The following is a 21,226-nucleotide window of genomic DNA, read 5'->3' as shown; positions in this document are numbered from 1 at the left end:
ATCCTTATAATTTTAACAGCTTGTTCGGCAGAAATCCTCTTAGGAAGGTTTTCATTTTCTTCTTCTATCAATAGGGTAAAAAAATTTGAATTGAAAGGCCATATGTCTGCTGTTTGGAATCTACTGACTGCTTTTTCTACATTAGCAATATTCAAATATTCTTGAGTAAACAGTGAAATCAATTGCAGAGGTGTTGGTCTTTCATATTGATAGAGTTTCATGTATGTATCACATTCTTTATACAGACCTGCTTTCAATGGACTAGTCACTGTGAAATCCAGTGGTTGAATCCTGTACGATGTATGGGATGGTTTTGTCACCATGATAATTTCATTTTTGCAACAAAAATCGTAACTTCTCAAAGATACATGACCACTGTGAGTAAGATCAATAAGATGGTCTAAGATCAATAATTCATATGCAGAACAATTCCTTAATCATCTACTCAGACACAGTAAATATATAAATAGAACCCTTTGGCCCCACTGCTCTAGCGATGGATGCATTCTCAAAAGTGGATATATAATTAGTGGTGGAACATACTATCCTGTTGTAATGATACAGCAATCGACAGTTATGTTCTTCCCACGTTTCCAACTGGTGGCAACTCCAACTAATGCCTTTAGGAGTTAGTATTTTGTCAGGTTTGTAAACTGCATCGATACCTGTTTCGTTTACATTAATTATTCGATAAGGCCGAAATTTATATTTGTCGTATGTGAGGCTAAAATAAGAAAGAACGTCTTTAATTCGCTGGCATTAACTTACTGGTAGATTCCAGCCGCCTGGCACTTATTTTAGGATTTCTTTTTAAAAACACATAGAACCCGTCTTTACCAGCTTCCTTTCTATCTTTTTATTGAAATTTTTTTTTTATTTTTCTTGTAATTTTATTAGACACAGCGTATGAAAATATCGCAGCCATTAATGATTGTAGCCTCAATCCATAAAACAACCCTTCCAGAAGCAATATTTAATCTCTAATTTTTGTCTCCTGTTTATTTGAGCAAACAGACTTTCCCCCATTTAAAATTATAGATCATAGCTGCCCCTTTTTGAGTAATCAAATAGTCATAACAGGAATACGATACAAAGCAGCTGTCGGTCTTAACATTGCTCCATCATGAATACTTATTTTTATACTCCATCTGTAAATGTAATTTTCATTTACCGAAAACCAAGTTTATACCAGAGAATACAGAACAATTTTTTCGTTTCAGACTTAATTTTATACTTAATAAGAATTACAACTATTAATTCAGAAATTTTAAAAGCAATTTTAAAATTATTTGTGAACTGATAATTTGGATCAGTTCAATACCGTACATGCGTACGGACTTAGCCGACATACTCTCTGTCATGTCGAAACAATATTAGGTGAAAACAGATGGTAAAATTACTTTAAAAACAGCTAATGTCATTAAATAATTATCTTGTGATACTATTTGAACAATAACAACTACAGATATATTCACAAAAAAGTATTTACAATTGGATTTCTTCAGGTAAAATGTTAAGTATATCCGCGATGGCAAAAACACACTATTTCGTGTTATTCCTTTAAAACTTGCTTATACGGAATTAGCCGCCATACAGCAATACATGGCAATACCCTCCGTTCTCCTACATTTCACAGTTTTAAGCGTAAAAAATGTTAATACATGGATTCTATTATAGGGTGCTTCAGACAATCAAACGTGAGTTTATTAATTTTATTAAATTACCTACAAATAACTCTCTTATATGTTATAAAAGTACCCAAAAGGCTTTAAGTGTGTTTTAGACTATTTTATTTTTTTCTTTAATTTTGTTTTAGAGAAATCACCGAATTGAACTTCTTGTGTGGGAGTGAGTAATTACCCAAAAAAAGGAAGGCATATTTTATGCCCTATCTAAATAACTTACGTTTTTTTCGATGGCTCTATATTTATATAAATCATAATACATATATTTACTAAATATAAACTTAAATATATGCAACTACCATCACGTTGATTATTGTGTCATCATTTATTAGAAACCAATTTTACCTATTTTTGATTCTATATCAACGGTTGTGCTGAAAAATCTTTACCAGTCAATATAATTTATTTTGATGTAATAGCTTTCACGTTCTTATGATCTCTGACGTTTCTTGCTGTTTGTTAAAAGTGCTAAGTATGAGTACGCTGCTTTCATCGACTGAAAACAAAATTAGGTGTTAAAAAATAATTTAATTTTTTCATTGTAGTTTGTATTCAAGAGGTTTGTTGGATAACTATGGTCTAACACTGCGATTGTTCGATTTTGGAGGAACTTTCTCCATGCGTCAGTAAGTATTTGAAATTAAACCAAAGTAAAGGGCTTGTCTGTAAATAATCGAAGCACTGAGCCAGTAGCTATGGAATTGAACCTTTATTTCAAAGGCTAACGCAACGCGAAATCAAATCAGAGCTGCACCCAACATTATTGAAAGTGGCTCCTTTGTTTTCAATAGCTAAATACTGGGCTTCCGAATTTAAGCATGGTCGCATAAGCACCTTTTATTTACAATTCAAAGTAGAATCCGTTGTCATTATGCTGCGTAAACTTAATCAATCTGTACTCACGTATACTGACGATTTGAACGAAAGTACTATTTGATATAAAATGTTTACAATTTCCCAAAAACCAACTATTGGAAGTTTGCGGAATTGACTTTTCCAATGTTTCCATGTTTCGCGCAAGGACAATTATTCGTGTGTCGAAAAACCACCATCGTTGGATATTTATGCAACGCAAAAAATATTTTTGTTAAAAAGCATTCAATTGATTTAACTTTTTTCATACATAATATGTTTAAGCGTTGTTTTTTATTCTATTTTTTGTTAATTTTTTAGATACATTATTTAATTCTGAGGATATTCTAAGAATAAATACATAAAATATGTATTAGCATATCAATCGAAAACACTGAATGAATAGGAGAATGTAATGGCTTATAATATACAGAAAAAAAGTGGCCAGAAAAGTATTGCAAAAAGATATTTGTCATAGTATCTAAATTTACAATAATAAACTGACTGTTTGAATTTACTTCAGTCATTGAGATTAGCGATTTGCCAACCAAGTATGGTAGAACCATGCTAATTAAAAATGGAAAGCAAAATAATGTAACAGGTTCATCGCTTTCCAATCCATATTCACGTCTCCAACTTCAGTATTGAAACAAAGACACCTAAGAAATGTAATTAAAGTTTACAAAATATTAGTCTACTTACTGTAACTGCTGTAGAATTTGTTAAATTAAAGAAGGGACCAACAGAAATACTTAGTGGTCTTTGAGCTCGAACCATAATTATAAGTAGGTACTGCTTTATCATATAGGGTAAATCGTACCATTCACTTTCATAAATTGCTTGTGATACGTCAATACTCTAAAATCAGTATATTTTCGAATGTAAAATATAATAATTTATGAAATTTATTACATAATAATAAAGCATAATATTATTACATACAAATTTAAAAACATTTAAAATAAAGTAAAGTAAATTGAAGTAAAGTAGATAAGCATATTGTATGTTATAAAAATATTCCTCATTTTGATAAAAATACTCCCCAATTGTTAAATTAAAATAGGGAAATTATAAATATTTCTTAACTAAACTTTAGGAACTTAAACTCAAAAAAAATTAAAATATGACATTATTTTGTTTCATTCGATCATGAATTTTCGATCTTGAAATTCATCATTATGTAGAAAGATATTAACATTATTCTCCTTGTATTAATTCACATGTAAGGCTGTCTTCCTTAATAAATCTTTCTCTTCATATCATATATGAAAAGAAAAGTATAGAGATTCTATATATTCAATAAGTGATTAACATTTGGTTTTCAACATATTCTAACCGTCTTAAACCATACTTTCACCTTTTGGCATCAACTGTTACCACATCTAGACTTCACCTTATATTTGAGTTTATAATGTTTCCTGATTTTGTTACTACACTCACCTTTCTAAGCATTTTCATTGCTTATTAACTTTTTTTTTTGTTAACTATTCAAAATTCAATGCCATATATGAACGCTGATTTTACGTTGCTCTACTAAATTTTTTTTCTGTTTCATTGGAATTGTTTTTCATACTTTGCTCCCCATATGTTTCCCTACTGCTCTATAACACAGATATCGTAAAACGGGATTACTTCGCACAATTTTTTTTAGTTTTATTTTCTTAGAGTAGATATATCGTCACTCGAGAAGATCTAAAGTTTTTATTATAAATATCTATTGAAAAGGTTATATTATAGTTCTTATTATAGCTATTTGTTACGCATATAGCTCTTATTAAAGCTATTTTTACGCATACTGGATAATTAAGTGAACAACCTAGTTTTATTAGTGTTGCAAAGTATACCCTAGAAAAGTGATACTTTGGATCACTCGATATTTTAATATTTGGCTACTAAATGTTTGCTGGTGCATAGTAATTCTATAGGATTTGAAAAATTGCACCAATTAAATGCAAAAAAATGTTTGTCAGCCCCGTTTTTGAATTTAAACCTACCTACAGCAAAATTTGTTTGAAAGGAACCTAAGGCGAGCTTTTCATTAAATTTGTTTTATCCTTCCATCTCTTGTAGCTCATTTATTCCATCATCTGATGAATCCCCGCTTAGTGAAAAGTGGTCGTCCAAAACAATGTCCTTCTTTGAATCATCTGAGATTTCTATCAACTGCTTGATAAGGTGTGGAAGTAGATGCTTTAGTTAGATCTTTTAAACTAATTTTAGAATGGGCAATACTTTGTTCTGCTGGAAGCTGTTTTCTTTTTCTTCCCACGTATCTTAAACTGTTTGGCTTCCTGTATTTTATATTCTAAATACCGAATGAAATGAATTTGATTTATTAATATTTCTTTTATCACTATTAGTTATCACATTAGATTGCTTAGTTGTTTTTTAACTGCTCCAAGAGCGGTGTTACATCGCAAGAAATGATACCATATTTCCTAAATCTCGACTTTAATATCTTATCGCTATTCTTCTGTATTTTTTCGATTAAAGATCGTAAAAGCGTTGGAAAATGCTGTTTCTCAAGCACATTTGATCTACTTCCTACATGAGTTTCCTTATATTCAGATAAAATTTCCCTCCAGGCTTTTTTCTTTGGAGCAAATAATGTAACATCTAACGGTTGTGTAACCTGGGTGCTAAGGGAGGTAAACATATAAAATGAATGTCGTGTTTTCCACAAATCCAGGACTTTGATATTAATATAAGAAGACAAAGTGTCTCCTTAAACCATGTTCTTTCCCTGAATTTCTTTGAGCCTGGGCAATAGAATAGTGTCAAACCAATTTGCAAATATTTCATATTCAAACCAACTAGACGCATTATTTGCATAACGCGTACCAGGGGGGCCATTTTAAGTCGAGGTGTCCCATAAATTCTTGAATTTGTACACTACATAAGTAGGTAATAGCTCACGAGCTGCATTTCCATACATCATAAAAGAAATGCTACTCTTTGAAAAGTTACAAACTCGTTCATAATATTTAACCCCACGTTTATTTAATACCTTTTTTTGTCCGGGATCATCTGTTTAGTAGTCTCGTCTTAATTAAAAAAAGCATGTGGTGTAACACCAGTTATTGTTTGTTTTAAATTTTTTATGTATTCAGTCATTTGGCCTGCATTAAGTGCTGCTCTACTTCTTTTTATGTTTGAGGCTATTCTTGCAGTAAGCTTCTTAGGACGATTTAAAAATGATTTGACCCAATCCATACCTGGAGTATTATCCTTAAAGCGAGTTATTTTTTTCCTTGGCAATTTAAATAAAGTCTTGATTACTTGTCGCAATTTCATTCTAGTAACAGGAAAACCAGCATTACTACGGCTATGAATGCATTGTATGAAGCATCTTTCTTCTTCATAAGAGAATATTAATGAGTATCCACGTTTTCTAGCGTGTATTCCTTTTAATATGTAAAAAATAATTCTCCTTAAAATGTTAAAGGATTCAGTGACAACTCTTTTATCTTTTATTGCTGACAAACATGCCTTCATGTTTATTTCTTAAGTAATCTGCATATTTGCAAGATCCCAATTTCTTTTTATACCGACTGGGCATTTACTCCAAACCATTTTACTATTTATCTTTTACTCTTGAGGATACTTTGCACAACTTGCAGGTTGGCAGTGCAAAGTATACCCAATTCCACGTGTTAAATGCACAATGTAACAATGGTTTTGTGTTATTTCTATTCTGGCTTAAAACCGCTATTTTAACAACTAAAAATCGCAATCGGTTATGGTATATGTCATTATACTTACCATTTTTTTGTTCGCTGGGACTGTCTGCTCAGTATGATTTTGTAAAGCCAGTTGCTGAATTGTTGCTGATCAATTACTGGCGACCGGGAGGGGGGGGGGGCAGTCTCACGCGTCTTACTGACATATTGCGATGTTGCCTATGTATTTTAGAGGTAGTAAAAATACCTAAACAAATTGAGCATAGGTTTACAGAAAATATATTTTTACACGTTCGGTGCAAAGTTACTCTGCTCAGTACAAAGTAACCCCGTTTTACGGTATTTGTTTGTAGTATAATATCCGTTTTGTGCGAATACGCAATCTGCTTTTATTCTGGGAATATTTGTGGTACGTATTATTAAGTGCATATAGGATCATAATTAAATGATTTCTTAGTGTGTGTCTGAAACATCATTGACATTTTTTATTCGTTTAAAAGGCCTTTCGCTGTCATTATATATGGAATATAACATCATTTTACATCACCTCCACGTGGGATGACCATGCCCTTAAATCGCTCGTGTAGAATGTCTAATTTGGCATGAAATGTGTGACTTAACACCGTCCTGTTTAAACCATAAGTCCTTGGTGTCCATATCATCGAATTGGGACCAATAGAGGTTGTCAATCATTGACCTAATGCGCTTACATTTGACAGTCATAGCCTAGCCAAGTCGGTCTTATTGAGCGATGATACCACCAGCTCAAAATCTTAATCAAACAGTGACATTTTCAGAATGAATTGGATGCTATTAGACCTCATCTGGATTGAAATCGTCCCATTAACAAATTTGATGTTTGTATTTGTATTTGATTTGTATTTGTTGACGTACCCACTCATCTAAAAATATGCCTAATCGATGAGAATGATTTTTTGATAAAAATTAGTCTTAGTTTCTAACTGTTTCAGAGCCCATTCAGCGTTATGAAGTCAAGATGAAAATTCGTTAGTTAAGTTGTGGTTAGAAAGGGAAATTTCTTGTGAGCGGCGTAAAATCGATTTCCTTGGATTGCACAATCTCATTGACAGAGGCGATGTTTTTGGTTCATCTTACGTTTTTTTGACGTGCGGGTGTTGGTTGATTATTTACTGAACTAGCGGATTTACAATTATCCACTACTCCGCGAATAGTCATCTCGGTAGGACGATTATGTTGAACGTAAAATAAGCCAAGCACGCGGAACATTGCCCTAACAAATGTTGATGAAACAGTTTTATAATATGACATTCAATTTAAAAGATGTAGCTTCAACTGTCAATTTCCAAAGTATCTATTAGAAGACTCTATAAACTCTATAATTAATATAAATACTCACGTTGAGACTAATTTCATTTGCATGCCATGCAAGTAAAAATATTTGCAGAACCATTACAAATAGATACGTCAGTCGAAATATTATAACTGCGTTGCGTTCAAACTAAAATTAAAAGAAAGTTGTTTTTTTTTTCAATTAGTACGTCAAATATCTGTCTTACTGTTAATAGCTCATAAAATATGGCTGTAATTTGGAAGGAGTTAATTGTAAATTCCATAAGCATAAGATACTTCATGTTATCGTCTAATTCTTCTACATATCTAAAACAAAAAAATATAAAAAATTATTAAGTATGCCGAACAATCTTTCAGCCTAAAACTAGTACTTCTCATTTCTCAATTAAAAACTGGTTTAATTAGGATATCGGCGATTTTCTGTCATATGTAAGTAACAAAATAGTATGTAAGTTTATTGTTTTTGTTATGATAATATAAGAAAAATATTTCTATTTGATTCTTTTCTAAACATTGTTGAGATACAAAATAATATGTATCATAAAGAAAAACCAATCCCAAGGTTTTCATTACTCTGTTTATCGAAAACCCACGCATACCAATCGTTACTTGCTTGCCAACTCTCACCATCCAACTTCACAAATTAATTCAGTCAATAATACCCTTGTCTCCAGATCAATACGCCTTTCCGATGATGCAAGTAGGCCTGCTGAGCTCTCTTGTTTAAAACAAGCCCTAATCCAAAACGGTTACCGCAAAAATTACATCAATAGAAGCATCCACAGACATCAATCTCCCACTCAATCTCAATCCAAAGACTCAGACCCTTGCAACAATAAGCAGCACGGAGTTTATGAAATTCCTTGTGCGGACTGTCCCCGATCCTATATAGACCAAAGAAATTGTAGAATCCAAAATAGCATTTATGAACATTCCATTTCTCTTCGCAATTCCGATTCAATTTCACCTCTAGGTCAACACCATCTTCATACAGGTCATAAAATTGATTTTGAAAACTCCAGAACCGTAGCCCCCATCCGCTTCTGAAAGGGCCAAATTGTCTGAATAAAAGAGATGACGCCATACAGTTACCCTCTATATGGAGACCTCTCATAAAGAAAATATCGTCCCCTCCATCCTCCAATCAAAATCCGATTGTCGGAAACGTTCGCGACAACTCCTGCGCAACCCCCACCCTAACCCTCACCTAGGCCACGTCACCATTGACAATATAAATGAACCGTCCCCTGTTCCCAGTCATAGTAGTGAAGTGACTGAGACCTCGGAAGCGCTGAAGAAGACATTAGATAGAATGTCGAAAGCTCAGCGCAATGAGTGCAGCTCTAGGTTTAATATATATATATATATATATATATATATATATATATATATATATATATATATATATATATATATATATATATATATATATATATATATATATATATATATATATATATATATATATATATATATATATATATATATATATATATATATATATATATATATATATATATATATATATATATATATATATATATATATATATATATATATATATATATATATATATATATATATATATATATATATATATATATATATATATATATATATATATATATATATATATATATATATATATATATATATATATATATATATATATATATATATATATATATATATATATATATATATATATATATATATATATACTCGCGATCATAAAATCCGGGTCACCTTGAAAATTTCTATATTTCTTGAATATTTTTGAAAAAACATTCGATGAGAAAATATCGTCCCCTCCATCCTCCAATCAAAATCCGATTGTCGGAAACGTTCGCGACAACTCCTGCGCAACCCCCACCCTAACCCTCACCTAGGCCACGTCACCATTGACAATATAAATGAACCGTCCCCTGTTCCCAGTCATAGTAGTGAAGTGACTGAGACCTCGGAAGCGCTGAAGAAGACATTAGATAGAATGTCGAAAGCTCAGCGCAATGAGTGCAGCTCTAGGTTTAATATATATATATATATATATATATATATATATATATATATATATATATATATATATATATATATATATATATATATATATATATATATATATATATATATATATATATATATATATATATATATATATATATATATATATATATATATATATATATATATATATATATATATATATATATATATATATATATATATATATATATATATACTCGCGATCATAAAATCCGGGTCACCTTGAAAATTTCTATATTTCTTGAATATTTTTGAAAAAACACATTTTTATTGTTTGTAATGAAAAATTAGAAAACAAACCAAATTTTTGATATAATAGACATACGAAAAAAATGGAAAATACAGAACATGGTAAAATATCAGTGAAATTTCAATGACTAATATCGTGTATTGCATCCACTTGCTCTACTAACCTCTTGCAGACGACTAGGCATACTCTCAATTTGTTTCCGGATTACATGTTATGATATGTTATTCCACTCTCTCACTAACAGATCCTTAAGCACCTGTGCGTTGTTAGGAGGAGATGTTAGGGGTTGAATACGTTTTTATAAATTACCCCAGAGATGTTTAATGGGATTCAGGTCTGGAGACCTAGCTGGCCAGGGTAACCTCGTAATTCCAACCTAGTCCAAGTATTGCATACTGATCGTGGCAACGTAAGATCGCGCGTTGTTTTGCAGAAAAACGACGTCTTCTCCAAGCCCTTCTATGGTATACATAACATGTTCTGCCAAAATCTCCGTAATGTCCCTTCGTGCAGTTAAGGAGCCATTTTCGATGAAGGGTAATTCTGTGCAAGAGTCGGAAGATACACCTCCCCAAGCCATGACCGAGCCTCCACCAAATGGTATTCTTAGAGAAATGCAAGCTTGTGAAAATCATTCACCGGTTCTAACCCAAACTCTTACACGTCCATCGGATCCAGTTAGGCAGAAACGGGATTCATCTGAGAATAACTCTTTGCTTCAATCGTTAATTCCCCAATGCGCGTATTGTTGAGCAAAAGCTGGTCGTACAACCCGATGCGCCAAGCGAAGTGGCGGTCATGTAGCCATTACCCGAGAAGATAGTCCAAAAGAACAAAGTCTTCTCCTGACTGTTGCAACGCTAACATTGCAATTTCGTACTTCCTGTAGACGATTTCGATGCACAACCGCAGTTGAGGTCCGGTTTCGTAAAGCCTGAAACACAACGAAACGGTCATCTCGTGTCGTGGTCCTTCTTCTTCGTCCAGAGCCAGGTCGTCTGGTTAGCAAACCCGTTTCCTGAAAGCGTTGAAGCACTCGTTGAACCGTAGAAAGGCTTACACCAAGAGTTATTGCTACTTGTCGTTGAGTGTGACCGTCTTCCACAAGCGCAACAATTCGTGCCGTTTCAACAACAGGCAAAGGCATTTTTGGCAAAAAGTAAACAATAATAAACACTAATGGTCTCAATAATAAACGTTTGTCCGTTGCGTTTAAACAAAAAGTCGAAGCACAAATGAGACGTTTAAAACAAGCGGCACTTACAGGTACCGTTCATTTTGGGAAGTGTGCACTTTTCCGCGAAATCGGCACTATTGGAATTCTTTGTTGCAAAGGAAATCGCTAAGCCAACAATAATTATCAGAAAGATGCATTAGTTTGTATTTGTTTTATTATTATTTACGATAAAGCTCGTTAAAAATTAAATATCGATGATTTTCAAGGTGACCCGAATTTTATGATCGCGAGTTTCTGCATCCTCCTATGGTATTCGCCCAGCTCACGTCTATTACTATTCTGGGCAAACTGAAACATGTAGCACCCTCTATTGTTAAGCAATTATAAACATTGTGTCACGTCAAACGTAAGCGTATCGGATTTAAAGTATATTAAAAGAAAAGCATAGAGAAATTAATCTCAATATTTATATGTCATTTAAAAAATAAAATTGAATTATTAACCCAGCTCTGTTATGTTATAACTAGCTTTAAATTTAAACAATGAAATTATATTACATGCAAGTTTTCCATTCCCCATCATTCCTAATCATTAAGATTTTATTATAAATCAATAATAGTCCTAATAATTAATAATAATCGTTAATGTACAAAAAACTTACTCAATAATTTTTTTATGTTCCAATATTAACTGTCTTAAATACGCGTATTTCTCTTCGTAACTTTTTAGATTCGAGCATTTTGGCCCGTACTCTCTAAAGTGATTCTGTAATACAATCAGTTGTCCAGAGATGTATGTCATTAGCGAAATAAATATAATCTGTGTTACAGAGTTAAATGAACATCCAACCGTTGCAGAAAAAATATCAAGAATAAAGGCAATAACGTAGTGCTTCGTTTCGTCTACTGGACGCCAGATTATATAAGGTAGAGGTTTCTCTATTATGGTATCGTTTAGAAGACCTGTGGCTGCTGCGTTTATTTCTTGGATGTAAACTAAAATTAAACAATATTATTAAATCTCTTCAAAAAGTTGTACAAATACATATATTTATTTAGTTGCTCAATGACCTAAGTTTATTTGCCCAGTTAGATTGGAGTTTCAGTGTATATCTCAATAATTGTGAGGCATCAGTGCTAACAATTCACAATGTTTTTTCGAACCTTTGGATTGCATAGAATGGGCATTTAGATTTCACAATCTTAGAGTTATTTATCTAGAGATTTACCACCTTTTTTTACCACAAAAACTAACTTTGTGTAAGAATTCGACAGGCATGTGCAGAGAAATTACCGTTCGCCTCAACAACTAAAAGTGTCGTTATAAACATTCGTCAGCGCTATAATACAGTGATCCAACTAAATAGTGGATTACATAGTAGGGACATCTAGAATATAAATTTAAAATTAAGTTTTACACTAATTCTAACAATAAAACACTGAAAACTTTTGTTTTAAACACGTTCACAAAGTGTATTACAATTTATTATCTCTATAGCTGTTTCGGCAGAGCTCCTTTCTCAGATCTATTTTTGGTGTGCATTTACACTTTATAATCTTCAACTCATTCAAATCATTCAACTCATTAAGTTAAGGAGGGGAGAACTGTTTGTCTCAGGTTGTTCATTTAAAATTATGTCTGTATTTTTTAATTTGTTAATTTCCATAGATTCTAATAAAGACAGCTTAACGATTTTATTTTAAATATGAAGATTTTGAAATTGGTCATTAAAAAAATGATTTTGGTCTAGAAGGTGAAGTACATACGTAGCATCTGTTTTTATATCATTGAAAGCCCTTTTGTGTTTTGCTATACGTTTGCTAAAAGTTCTACTAGTTTGACCGATCACAAACTGTCAACAATAGTCAGTTGAATACTGTAAAGTGTAAACGGATACAAAAAATAGATCACTTGAGAAAGGCACACTGCCGAAGCAGCTGTAGTGATAATAAATTAAAATGAATTTTGTGAAAGTATTGAAAACAAAAATTTTCAGTGTTTTATTGTTAGATAAAATGAATTTCCATCAGGTAACGGTCGAATCCATCACTTATTTAAGTTTTTATACAAGTTCGAACCTCGTTATTAATAAATATATTTTATGTTAATTTGATCGCACCTGTTTAAAAGTAATTTAAATCCAGTGACAAAGTAAGTTTGTTAGTATTTCCATTTATATTTCTTTTTCAACTACGAAAATATGGTGCATGTATTCCGAAAAATCGAACAAACATTTTAAATTTGAAACATGGACTTTCACAAAAAGCGACAGAAGTAAGATTGAAGCGTTCGATATATGGGTCTACATAAGGATTGTACACATATCCTGGATAGAACACAGGACCAACCTGTCAATTCTGGAAGCGCTTAATATAAAAGACAGGCTATTAAAAAAAGTAAACCGAGTATACCTATATTAATTCAGCCACATACCCAAAAGAACTGGAACTAAGGAAGTATTGTTAGTAGACAGGAAAAATAGAAGACGGAAGACCAAGAGTAGGATCTTTAACACGATGGTCAGACCAAATGAAGACTGGAGGAAATCCCTACATAAAGCCATTCATCTGACACAGGAGCTCTTTGATGTATATTCGATTTATTTTATTTAATAATAATTTTTATTTTATTTATTGTTTATTAGGTTCAAAATTTAAGATTCTATTTACAATGCTTTTATTTTGCGATTCTAGGTGTATATTTTAGATATATAACCTACTTGGACCATTTACACAAGGCTTATTATAAATACGACCATATTGTTAGGGTTCTTAAGAAAAGTGTTAATATTTTCCTAATTCATGTTTATAAAATTTTGGTAATAGAGGGGTATTTTATTTTTTTAATGATATAATTGGTAGAAAATTATTCAACGACTTTCTTTGAGGGAAACTTACCTACAAACTTAGTAACAACAAGTGTAACTCCACACATTCCAGAAGATATAAACATAAAAAGTGATAAACGTTGAGTATATTTAGCATATGAGTCATAAATATTAACTGTTGCTGTATTCCATTGATTATAATCTCTTTCGCCAATTTCAATTTGACTAAAAAAAGTAAAATAAATATTAATATCCACAGTGGTTTAAGTGAAATTGTGGAATTAATACAATAGCGGCGATAATAATTCAAATAATATATATATATATATATATATATATATATATATATATATATATATATATATATATATATATATATATATATATATAAAGGTGGGGGGAAAAGACAAAGAAGGTGGCTAATTCATCTATTTATTGAAGATGTTTCACTTTCTAATCAGAAAGCATCATCAGTTTATCTAAAAAGAACAATATGAAAAACCAAACATCCATAGAAAAGTTATTATAAGTGTGTTACCTCAAAAAGATATGTAGCAGTCAATGATATTAAATATGTAAAGAAGCTTATGACAATGGACATTATAAGATTATGTTGTATAAACAATTAATTGAAACTAAATACAGTTTACATATTAACTCCAACTTAGCACAGCAAAAGACCATAATATGGTAATTGTACATGTATATAAAAAATATTTAAAAAACACATTAATTGTAGCAACAGTAAACAGTAACAGTAACAGTAAACAGTGTAACAGTAAAACACATTAATTTGCAGAGAACTAAAAAGATCATAAGATGCACTTCCAACAGTATATTATTAGTAAAATTTAATTTTAACTTTAGGCAACATTATTAAATTGATTAAGATTGAAATATAGTGATATTTAAAAATATTATGAGGTTACCACTCTTAGCTTCTTAGCTATTGCCGGTTAAATGGAAGCAACAATTAGAAACCACGCCAAACAACGAGAAAAGACAGTGGCCTTGAGGTCAAAATATGACAGAATGGCAAGGTGTATTGAAATAGTCTGCGTTGTGGCTGAATAGCCAGCCAACAGGTGAAGATTGATTTAACCTCCAACAGTCCCACCACCCACCACTCTTCGAGTGATCCTTAATTTATATTGGATTGATGGTCCCTTTCTCGATATATATATATATATATATATATATATATATATATATATATATATATATATATATTTATATATATATATATATATATATATATATATATATATATATATATTAAATTGCAAACTATACCAAGTTTCAATTAATTGTTTTATACAACGTTAACTCTGAATGTCCAGTTTCGTAAACTTTTTCATATTTTTAACATCATTGACTGCTACATGTCTTTGTAAGGTAACACACTTTTATTGTAACTTCTCTATGGATGTTTGGTTTTATATTGTTCTTTTTAGATGAACTGATGATGCTTTCTGAGCAGAAAGCGAAACGTCTTCAATAAATAGATGAAGTAGCCACCTTCTTTGTCTTTTATTTCTCCACTTTGACCGAAAAACCCACCACTCTTCGTGTGTACCTTAGTTTATTATATATATATCTATATATATATATATATATATATATATATATATATATATATATATATAGATAGATATATACATATATATATATACATATATATATATATATATATATATATATATATATATATATATATATATATATATATATATATATATAAAGTAGTTAGGTATTATTGACTGACACGTTATGTAAAATAAAGTTTTATTTTGAGGTTGCAGTCATTAATAGGGCAGGAAAGTAAAACTCTTTGTTCTTTAATCAAGCTTTCGCAAAATTTATTTGCTTCTTCAGGATATGCTAAAATATGGTAACAGTAAATACAACGAAATTAGAACTAAATAGCATTGTATAAAACTAGTTTTATACAATGCTATTTAGTTCTAATTTCGTTGTATTTACTGTTACCATTTATTTACATTATTATAGATTATCCAATCATTTATGATACCAATTCCAGAATTCTGGGACCCTGTACTAGCTTATACTAGGCCTGAGATCCAATGACTCGTTGGCATGCAAGACAATCAAGACATGGTTGACTGCTTCAAGTTCTCTGCTACAAAGTCTGCGACTCAGGTTTCCACAAACGCGTCAGTTGTGTTGGCTTCGGATCTAGGCGTTTTTTCGGTCACGGACGATGCTTTTTGTAAGCTTCTGGGGCTGACTCTGGACCAAAGTATTTTGTAGCTGATACTCTTTTGTCAAGTGGGTCAGCTCTTTCATTGCCATATATGCATCGATGACCTGGAACCCATACAAGTGTAATACTTAAATGTTCCGCCAGTTTGTAGAGTTCATGTCGACATAGAGTCCATCTTAGTTCTTTTGAAAACCCAATGGCTACTAGGCTATCTGTGCATATATTGATCCCCTTTAGTTTAAATGCCATCAAGATAATTTCTCTAGCACACTGAAGGATGGCAAAATATCTTGAAATTTTCACCACTATCGAATATTCCTGCACCCGACCCATCTGCAGTTTTAGACCCGTCCGTATACCAGATATAACCGCGCAGTCTTATTAGAGAGTTTCCTCTGTCCCATTCTTTTCGTTCACACAAATCAACAAAAAAACAAAAATAGGGAATATTTACAAAGCATAAGAAAAAATTTAAGATCTGCGTAATATTTTAAAGAAACCACAAAATAAGTTGGTAAAAATTCAAACTACAAAATACAAACACCATAATAAAAAGCCAAGAAATAAGAAAAGCAGTAAATATGTGGAAAAATGGGACAACTGGTGAAATCGACCAGATTAAAGTAAAAATAATATAATCTCACCTAGAGATATTAGTAATGGAGTTATCTGGTGTTATCAATAAAAATACTATATATACCAACAAAATATTATGGGGGAGGGGACAATCAGTGCCAAATAACTAATTATATGGTACTCCTGGAACTCGAACACTAACATATTAAAATCAAAGCGGCTGTCCAGAGAAAGGTACGAAAAACCAATCAACGTATACCCTAGAATTATTAGAAATCGACAATATATGTACATTGGCGAACAGGCAGCAGAAATGAAATATTTATATAAATTTCAACAACAAATGATTCAGTTAACATGACAAAATATTAACCAACTTTATTTAATACTTGATTATATACAAGGCCATGTATTATTACCGATATTGTTTGTAATATGTGATGACTAGTTATTAAAATAACAACTGATAAACTTACTGAAACAAGCTCAAACGCTTTTACACATGTTAAAGAATTTATGAGGAAGGATCATACAGGCAAAAAATGCAATTAATTAAAGGGATTATCAAAAGATAGGAAATAATCAATAGACTTATTAAATAAATTAACATAAAGTTAGCTTTAACTACTACAATAATATAGAAGTATTAGAAGAAAAGTATAATCAATTGTGTATACGTGTATTAAAAACAACAAAAGGAAATTTTATATTATTGTAAATATATATTCTATCTAAACTAGTGAGGTTAGTATTTTTATTATTTTTCATACCGATATAGTACGTGTTTAAATTCAAATAGGGTTATATAAACTAATCAATACATTTGTCCTCCTTGTATTCCTACGATCCCTATAGGACCGCTCGGGGAATGCATCTCCCTAACGAGACAAGAGTGAGTCGTTAAGAGGGGCAGACACAACTCGACAGTGAACCAATGCACTCATATTGAATTCGTTTTGTTTGTTGTTTCATAAAGTAGTGTAAACCATGGTAATTAGCTGTAAGTTCTACCTAGTTTTACCTGAACCTTTAAATTTTTGATTGTTTATTGCAACCATTTAAATTTTGATAGTTATTTGCAACTATGAGTTAAAGTTCATTAATATCGCTAGGGCTACCAAAGGAAATATAGTTCATGTTATTGTAATTATTATTAATTCCCGTAATAGTTCATTATTTGTTTAATTCGCCACAGTACGTACCTGACAATTTCTGTAACTTTTCGCCTCTGGCAAATTCCGGCTTTTATAAGTATTAAATTACATAGAATTATAACAGAAACAGACTCAATAAGTTTATCCAAATCTCTTTGTTTGTCCACTAGTATTCCCAAGTGCAATGAAACCACAAACATTATAAGATATATGTGCATGATTACGGACCATAATTTGTACAGCTTTTGCTTAGTATCAGTTAACGATTCCATTTTTACTCTCCACGATCCGGTGCAAACCATTATTACTTTTGCTACCAGTAAATGCTGCATTCTAAAAGGTAATTTATTATAATAAAAACAGATAAAAATTAATAAGATTAATAACATGTTTTCGGGAAAAAAATATTAAAATAATAATACATGAAACGGACGTCAAAAAACGATGAAAACATTGCTTGACTGCTTATTAAACGAAAAGTTTGACAAAAAAAAAACAGTGAAACTAACGGATGGAGTAATAACAATAGGGAGTTGTCTATGCACTAAAAAAAATAAAGAAAGATAAAGACGTTGGACCAGATGGTATCCCTAAAGAAGTGTGTAAAAAGTTAGGAGAGACAGAAATAAGTTGCCTAACAAGTTTGTTTAATAGGATTATGGAACTGAAAAGATACCAGATGAATGAAGAAACAGTGTTATGGTATACATAAATAAAGAAGATATTTATTAAAACATAAACTATAAATTTGTCAAATATTCAGTTTATAGAACAACGTAGATATAAAGAAACAACCGCTCGTATCGAATTCATTAATATTTCTATAAAGTGTAGCGTTCCTTCGAGAGAAGGAACCTCTTCAGAGAAGGACCTTTTCAGATCTATTGTGGTCCTCAAATCCTAGATTACATTCTCTAGCCTGACACTTTTTTAAGGGTCTAATAGCTTCGAGACTTAACTTTCCATGTATCTTTTTGCCGGTGGCTTTCCCTTGTCTAATTTAAAGAACTGCTCTTTTGCCAGGCTATTGCACTGTCACAAAATGTGCTCTTTCTTCCTGTATGTGAGTTAGTCTGCATAGATTATTATCTGCCAATTTCACCAGATTCAACTGCCTTTGGAGCTTACACTATCCTGTTAACCGAACTACTATTGCTTTGACTGTTTTCCTGTCTTTGCTTATTAGGTTTGCTGTAAATTTTAGCGAATGTTTTATACTAAACTATTTCGCCTGTCTTTGTCCTGACATAAAAGACTGTCGATTGTCTAACTGCAGGAAAAAAGAAAAGAGAATACTGGAAAATGAAGTTACAAAATAGGGAAAGTCATATGTTAAACAAAGAGATTAAGAATTTTTACGAAAAAATCAAAATTAATGAAGTCCTGAGATAGCATGCTTCTGCAGAAGTAAATAAGGCACGCTAACAGGAGACTTACCAAGAAAAATAGATAGGTGGGTAGAATACTTTGAGGGCCTACTAAACCCAGAGGGGAATACGAATGAAATAAAATCGCAAACCGCACCAGAGCGAAGCAATAATGAGGACGGAATTTACGAATCATCAGATTTGGAGATAGAAGAAATATTAAAGCAGCTTAAAAATAGTAAGAGTCCAGAAGAAAATGGTATAATAGCAAAAATATTTAAGGAAAATTCAGAATAAGGCAGGAACAATACATCTATATGTCCGATTCACTAAAAGGTAAATAAAAGCCTATTCCAAAATTATAGAGGAATTGCTTTATTAGGTGTAGAATATAAAATATTAGCTTTATTAATAAGAAACCGACTAACAAAATATGAATCTGAAATAATAGGTTTAAATATCAGGGTTTAGAAAAGACAGATCTACAATTAACAGATTTTTACGATGACACAAATATTGCATAACAACTACGAACAAAATCAGGTTTGCACATGCTGTTTATATTATAGACTTAAAGCAGGCATACGACTGAATCAATAGAGAAAAACCATACGAAGTGATGAATCTTTTAAAAATACCTACCAAACTTATTAAGTTAGTGGACATTACATTACAAGAAACATTAAATAAAGTGATCCTGGAAGGAAGATTCACTGTCCACAATTTTATTTAACCTTATCCTTGAAGCTATCCTACGACAAAGTAGTGTAGTATTATAATATACTACAAGATACAACAAGTTATCAGTTTTGCAGACCATATTGCATTGATTGCGAGATAAGAATCAGAATTTATCAGAATATTGAAAAAATGAAAACAATATTAAAAAAGTTTGGACTATGTATGTAGGCTGCCTTAATGAAACAATATGGAAAAATAGAAATATCGGGAAAGAAATGAAAGGCAGAATTTACAAAACAGTCATCAGACCAATAATGACATAAGCGGCAGAAACACGACCTGACACAAAAATGACAAAAAGGATGTTAGAAACAGCAGAAAGGAAAAGACTTGAAAAATTGATGGCAAGACACTATGGGACAGAGCTAGAAGTACAGGTATACGACGTAGATGCAAGGTGGAGAACATGAAGAACTGGGTAAGAAATAGAAGAGTAGAATGGAACGATTATATAAGTCGAATGATAACAAATAGAGGCAATAGTAGTAATGACGGCAAGAGACGGTTCCCCAATAGCGGGGCCGCCGCTACCATGTGTGCCAAGTGTGCATCGCACACGGGCGGCCAACAATAGGGGCAGCCAAAAGCAGTCCACTGATGATAATACTTTTTTAAAACGAAAATAAATTCAAATAATTAAATAGTAATGATTCAGATAATTCTGTGAACTCTAATATTTCAAACAATAATAACTATTCAGTACGTGAAGGGAAGATCGAAGGTAGGAGAGGAGCCGGCCGCAAACAATTATCCTGGTTAAGGAATATTAAAGAATGGACAGGAATACACAATACAGGCGAGCTGTGTCACGCCGCCAAGAACAGAATTCTAGTAATGAGATAGTCGCCTACGCACTTTGGTGTATGGCATGTTAAGAAGAAGAAGTACGTGAAAATACTCAAATGCTTTTCATTTATGATGTATACTTCTTCTTTTCATCCTATTCTAAAAAAATGTCAGAAAGTATTATTTATTGTATGAACTCCCGCGGTTTTGCAGGTACAGTCATAAAGCAGTTTCGGGAATACTTTTTAATTCAAAGCGGCTGGCGGCTTTCGGACTTCAGTTATTAGGGATTTCACACGTAGATACTTTACAAGAATTTAGGCAAGTGGTTGTAAAGTTTCTGTTATAATATTGTTCCTGTGGTTATGTTTATAGATGGGTTATTATGTCTTATGTTCAGTCTTAGTTGAGAATTCGATGAATTTAGACACGCTTTTGATAAACGATTTTGCTTGTAAAATATAGTAGTGTACCAGTTTCTTTTGCACAGTAGGTACTGTATTTCGAAGTAACGTCGAGATCAGACCAATTT

The 21,226-nt window shown here is 31.8% G+C and overlaps 1 protein-coding gene across 1 annotated transcript; it reads right to left on the bottom strand.

Moving 5' to 3' along the window:
* Window positions 1-117: 117 nt before the first annotated feature.
* LOC140431307 (odorant receptor 10-like) lies at window positions 118-18,127 on the bottom strand. Its single transcript, XM_072519243.1, has 7 exons — window positions 17,849-18,127; window positions 13,917-14,071; window positions 11,681-12,014; window positions 7,756-7,855; window positions 7,596-7,697; window positions 3,240-3,395; window positions 118-2,181 (listed from the first exon to the last, which is right to left on the bottom strand). Exons 1-7 carry the CDS (start codon window positions 18,100-18,102, stop codon window positions 2,116-2,118), a joined length of 1,167 nt encoding a protein of 388 aa, XP_072375344.1. The 5' UTR covers window positions 18,103-18,127; the 3' UTR covers window positions 118-2,115.
* Window positions 18,128-21,226: the final 3,099 nt, after the last annotated feature.

Source organism: Diabrotica undecimpunctata, chromosome 1 (assembly GCF_040954645.1).
Source record: "Diabrotica undecimpunctata isolate CICGRU chromosome 1, icDiaUnde3, whole genome shotgun sequence".
NCBI classification, from domain to species: Eukaryota; Metazoa; Arthropoda; class Insecta; order Coleoptera; family Chrysomelidae; genus Diabrotica; species Diabrotica undecimpunctata.
Note: the sequence above shows the minus strand (reverse complement) of the source record. Positions and strands in the feature narration are given on the sequence as shown.

Excerpts from the sequence above, each read along its gene's own strand:
- LOC140431307 (XM_072519243.1), bottom strand. The coding sequence starts at position 18,102 with ATGGTTTGCACCGGATCGTGGAGAGTAAAAATGGAATCGTTAACTGAT. Across the intron at positions 14,072-17,848 it reads AAAGTTACAGAAATTGTCAG|TCAAATTGAAATTGGCGAAA; the intron begins GTACGTACTGTG and ends TACTTTTTTTAG. Across the intron at positions 7,856-11,680 it reads GAACATAAAAAAATTATTGA|ATATGTAGAAGAATTAGACG; the intron begins GTAAGTTTTTTG and ends TTTTTGTTTTAG.